The following is a 5,000-nucleotide window of genomic DNA, read 5'->3' as shown; positions in this document are numbered from 1 at the left end:
CGTCTTATCTCTAATCAGTTCCATCATTATTGCGCCCGAGTAGTTATTCGCTTGCGAAATTTGACCACATGTAGTGTTTTTATTAGTTTCGTAATACCTGGCCTGACCTGCCTGATTTGATTGATGTGACATTTGTTTGTGTTTTTATGTTACAAATGGAATGATCGTCTTAGACTGTGATATATGGTTAACTTGTTTGATATCCTCTCCGGTCTGATTATAAACTGCTATTGTTATCATTTTTTTAAATGATTTTTTTTACGGTAGGAATACCGCCCTTTGATGTCGTTTTCTCTTCTCTCTTTTTTTTCTTCTTCAGTATCGTCGCATTTGTCTTTTGATTTATGTTCAGCAATAAATTCTGATCGCTGGTTACATTTCATGTGTTTTCTCTAGCGTCGTCTGTCATCGCCGTTCATAATCGTTAATGTTCCATCTTTTTCATATTTTATTTTATTGTTCATTTTTTTTCATTTTTCTCTCATTGTTCATTTTTCATTTTTCTCTCATTATTCCATTTTTTCCCATAGTTTCTCTAATTATTATATTCCTTTTCCTCTTCGCTCACGAACACACCCGCGCGCAATAATCACTATAGCTGTATAAAGAAGAAGAAAAAAAAAAGTTTACAGAACCTAGTTGTTAGTGTCGCAACTACGAAAAGTTTCTGGCTGGCAACTTTTTATGTGTTCGTTTGCTGAACTTAATATCAAAGGGCTGTTGGTCGAAATTACAGGCGTAGATTCAGTGTTTTTTTCCACAGTGATGAATAATTCCAAACGAGAAAGGGAGGGGTGGGTAAAAAAAAAAAAAACGGAGCTGTAGTTATATAAATATGGCTTTTTATGCCGTGTGTTTTCCTTTAATCTCCGCTGTTGCCTGTGCTGTTGGGATAGAAATGGTGCTTATTAAGAACTATTACTTATCTCTGACATTCAGCACCGTCTTGGGGCCTGGCTTGTCATAGTAGCCTGGCTTAGTTAAGAGAGTTAACTTAACTCGTGTGTGTGTGTGTGTGTGTGTGTGTGTGTGTGTGTGTGTGTGTGTGTGTGTGTGTGTGTGTGTGTGTGTGTGTGTGTGTGTGTGTGTGTGTGTGTGTGTGTGTGTGTGTGTGTGTGTGTTAAAACAGACACACATTACGAACTATCTATGATATTGTTTTTTATCAAGTTATAGTGTCATTGACTATTATGTATTCGGCGATTTTATTTTATTTTATTTATTTATTTTATTTTACTATTTTTTTTTTGGGGGGAGGGGGGGGATTCGCAGTGGGAGGTGTACGATTGGCCTTTTCGATTATCATAAACAAATCTTTTCGTGATCCTTCTTTTTTCCTTATCTCTAAGCCTAAAAGTGCTTGTTATTCACCTTTTCTTATCTATTATAGAAACCATTTCCGTACTGCTATGGCAAAAATATATTTCAAAATTTCCGATAATTATCTGGTTAGTAATATATCTATAACTCTGCTAAGTACGAAAACAGAAAAAGATAGATTAGTAATATTCTGTATTGTTTCTTGATTCCCTCGTCTGTTTTTTTCTATTGGATTTGCTGATCGTCAACATGTTGTAGTTATATTTTAACAGCTTGATTGTGTCTTATTCTGTACAAACGCCTACATTATGCAAATTACCTGATTTTTATTTTTCATTAACCCATACTATGAAATGATTGTGTGAATGATCATTTAAAGACTCCCATTATTATGCTATTTTAGTTGTAAATGTATGTGTATGTGTGTTTGTGTGCGCTTATTGGATTGCGTATCAATTAGACCTAGATACTTCAGCAATCTTTACAACCTACGTTACGTAACCTTGCCACCGAATGATAAAACTGATAACCGTGGTGGGCGGGTAGTAGCAAGCCAGCTTTCAGTCAGTAAGCTTAAGAGACCGTGAATGGAGAGTCAGCCAGCCAAGAACAGCGAAGAAATCATTCTGACAAACATGAGTAAATACGGGAACGCAGGTTATAGCGGCGATATAGATGTCGAAGCGGACATTCCAAGACCCCGCAAGATGGGATATGACGTTCAAGAAGGTGAGGGACTTTCGAAGACAAGCGTTTGGAGAAGAGCGGTTTAGGCCTGTTGCAGGGTCGAGGATGGAGTGCGTGGGTGACTCGAATGATATATATATATATATATATATATATATATATATATATATATATATATATATATATATATATATATATATATTTTTTTTTTTTTTTTTTTTTTTTTCTTGTATAATAATTTGTTAACATGCACATTTGTCCATAATGCTGAAGTCATCCATGTTTGAGTGGTCAGCAAAGGCTGTACTTTCGATAAATTTCGATAGTCATCGATGGGTGCCGCAACCTTAATCTGATTATAAACGATAATGACCGATAACCACACAATCTCAGGGATATCTCGATAACTCTGCCCAAAGACTTAACTCACTTGTATAGTCAAGGGTCAGTGGTCTGAGTTTACGATTTTGATGCGGTGTAGCGGTAGAAGTTTTGTTTTAATTATTTACTTTGGGAGCTGACATACTGTTTTCTGTTAAACACTCTTAACAGGTGTACGCTACTAAGTATCTAAATTGCACGAATCATTCCCTTTACATTTTCCTTTCTACAAGGCTTACGAAATGTTTTGATAAGGAAGAAATAACATCCTAGTTTCCTTTGCGTAGAGAGTCGCCCGCGGCATGGAAATTAATTTAATTCCTAAAGTTACTCGAGGGAAGGACACTAGGAAGCCTTTCTGTCTGTGTCATTCTAGCTTTGGATAAGTAGGGGATAGGTTGGATTACTGTGGTATCAGGGACTGAACCAGACAATGGTATGTTTCTGTGCTAGAAGCGTTGGTTTCATTGCCACTGCGAGAGAAGTAGTATTCATTTACATAGTGTGTGTGTGTGTGTGTGTGTGTGTGTGTGTGTGTGTGTGTGTGAGAGAGAGAGAGAGAGAGAGAGAGAGAGAGAGAGAAAATGTATGTAAGACTGTAAGCGGGATTGTGTGTGTGTGTGTGGACTTCTGTGTTTGGTTTGTCTAACTGAAATCATGAAATCGAACGTGAGAATTCAACAGTAAAAGGTAGATGGAAAAGCTGTGTGATTTCCTTGTGATAAGCTCGTTATCAGGAGCCCAAACGAGATAAAAATACCGTAAACGAGATAAAAGATTATACTTTCAATCAGTGATAAAAAAAGAAAAAGACAAAGAAAGGAACCTAAATTCAAACCAAAACAACGAAATAAAAAAAGAAATAAACAAAGCAGTTCAAATAAGCAAAGTTATCGGGAAGGAAGAGAGGGCCACAAGCTAGGATCTCTGTGGATGAACAGCTATGAGAGCTTAGCTGGCGGTCCAATAAAGAAAGCCAGGCTATGGTCTTAATGGTGCTTTAACATTCTATGGTGCGCCTGTAGTCTCTAGCCTCGTCCCTCGACCTTTTTCCATCGGCTTGGTCATAGGGCGCCCCCCCTCAGCGACTCGACCATTTCGAAAACCTGCCGCGTGGAACCTCGGCGTTCAGCAGCCAACAAAAACGAGGTCATTTTGGGGAGCTGGGGAGAGGTTGGGGTGGGCTGGGCTGAATGGGTAGGGGGGGGGGGTTGTAGCTCTGTGAAAGCGGTATGGGATTATTGTTCGGTTATTATTATTACTAGGTTGAGGGAGGATCACGATAATGGCCGGTTAAGTGGGAAAGTAAAGGGGAATGTCGGAGGAAGGGTCTTCAGTACTCCACCGTCAGACATGTAGGAGATTGATGCAAGGGCACTTGATAGTGTCTTCTTGCCGATAGGACCTTAAAAGGCTGGATAGAAGGATGCCAGAGGAAGCGACGGGGACATCTGTCAGGTGCCTAGCCGGGAGATATCAGCGTCACGCGTTCGAGTTTGCAATGTGCACCAAAAAGGGATTACGGCTTTGGTAATTTATGTGCACGACTTCTGGTGTACTGCTTGTGTGAGTTTGTCTTTGGTAGATATGCGAAAAGATATTTGTTTTATTGACATACTTAGATACACGCATTCTCTCTCTCTCTCTCATACACACACACATCAAAACAATCAATTAAACAGACAGACAAACAAACAAACACACAACACACAAAGAAACTATATATAATTACAAAAAATAATGCGGTTTTACGCCCCCTCCTTCAGCATCAAGAGCTCCCCGCGACAGTGAAATTAAATTTAATCTAAAGTTATTCACTGAAGGGCTGGCAATAAACCGTTCTATTTATTTCCTTCAGACCGCGCATAATGGTAAAGCAGCCTGGGGCCTGGCAGTGTACGCTGAGAAATACACAGAATGATAATCTTGATTAGAATAAATTTCTAACTACTCTCCGATACTGCCCGGGTAAAATGTTGCACTTAGAACGTTTTATTAACTCGGAATAATAACCGGAAACGTTTTGATACAAAATATTCGGATGGATGATGAAGCTTCGAAAGTTTATCCGGAGCTTCGGCTTTTCTTTCAATTGAATAGCTCTTTTATGTTCAGTATTTATTGCAGAGTTATTGTGCTGCTGTTGATAATCATGATGGTTACATCTCAAATGGGTAGATTGCAGATATAATTTGGCTGGTTAGAGAGCGAGAGAGGGAGAGAGAGAGGGGAGAGGGGAGAGGTGAGAGGTGAGGGGTTGAGGGGGACGGAGAGGAGAGAAGGGGAGGTGGAGAAATAGGGAGAGCGGGTGGTGGATGAATAGGGAAAGGCGAGGTGGATGGAGGGAGGGGGAGAGAGAGAGAGAGATAGAGAGCGGGAGAGAGAGAGAGAGAGAGAGAGTCGAGTAATAAAATCATAATATACTCGTATTACTACATCTTTAACGTAATGATTTATGGTTTATTTGGGTGGTACGCGAGCGTGAAGGCATGGAGCAAGGAAGATACAAATAAGGGGAAGAGGATGGGGAGGGAGAGGTTGAGGGAGGGAGGTTGAGGGAGACTTAGAGGAAGAGGAAGAAAAGGAGGGGGAGGAAGAGGAAGAGGAAGAGA

At 39.8% G+C, this 5,000-nt stretch overlaps 1 protein-coding gene across 8 annotated transcripts in view; it reads left to right on the top strand.

The window, feature by feature from the left end:
* Positions 1 to 5,000, top strand: part of LOC122252561 (mechanosensory protein 2) — a 1,106,641-nt gene that overhangs the window by 616,313 nt on the left and 485,328 nt on the right. Inside the window, exon 1 of one of the 8 annotated variants that reach the window (XM_086544059.1) lies at positions 1,877 to 2,049. The exons of the other annotated variants lie outside the window; for them this stretch is intronic. Coding sequence (XP_086400185.1) covers positions 1,908 to 2,049 — 142 coding nt within the window. The 5' untranslated portion in view covers positions 1,877 to 1,907. Of the gene's footprint in view, positions 1 to 1,876; positions 2,050 to 5,000 lie in introns of those variants that run through there. 8 annotated transcript variants of the gene reach the window in all.

The sequence above is a fragment of the Penaeus japonicus genome, unplaced genomic scaffold, assembly GCF_977035675.1.
Source record: "Penaeus japonicus unplaced genomic scaffold, GWHDUDI00000001_assembly GWHDUDI00000014, whole genome shotgun sequence".
Lineage (NCBI taxonomy): Eukaryota > Metazoa > Arthropoda > Malacostraca > Decapoda > Penaeidae > Penaeus > Penaeus japonicus.
This window is presented reverse-complemented; position numbering and strand designations above follow the sequence as displayed.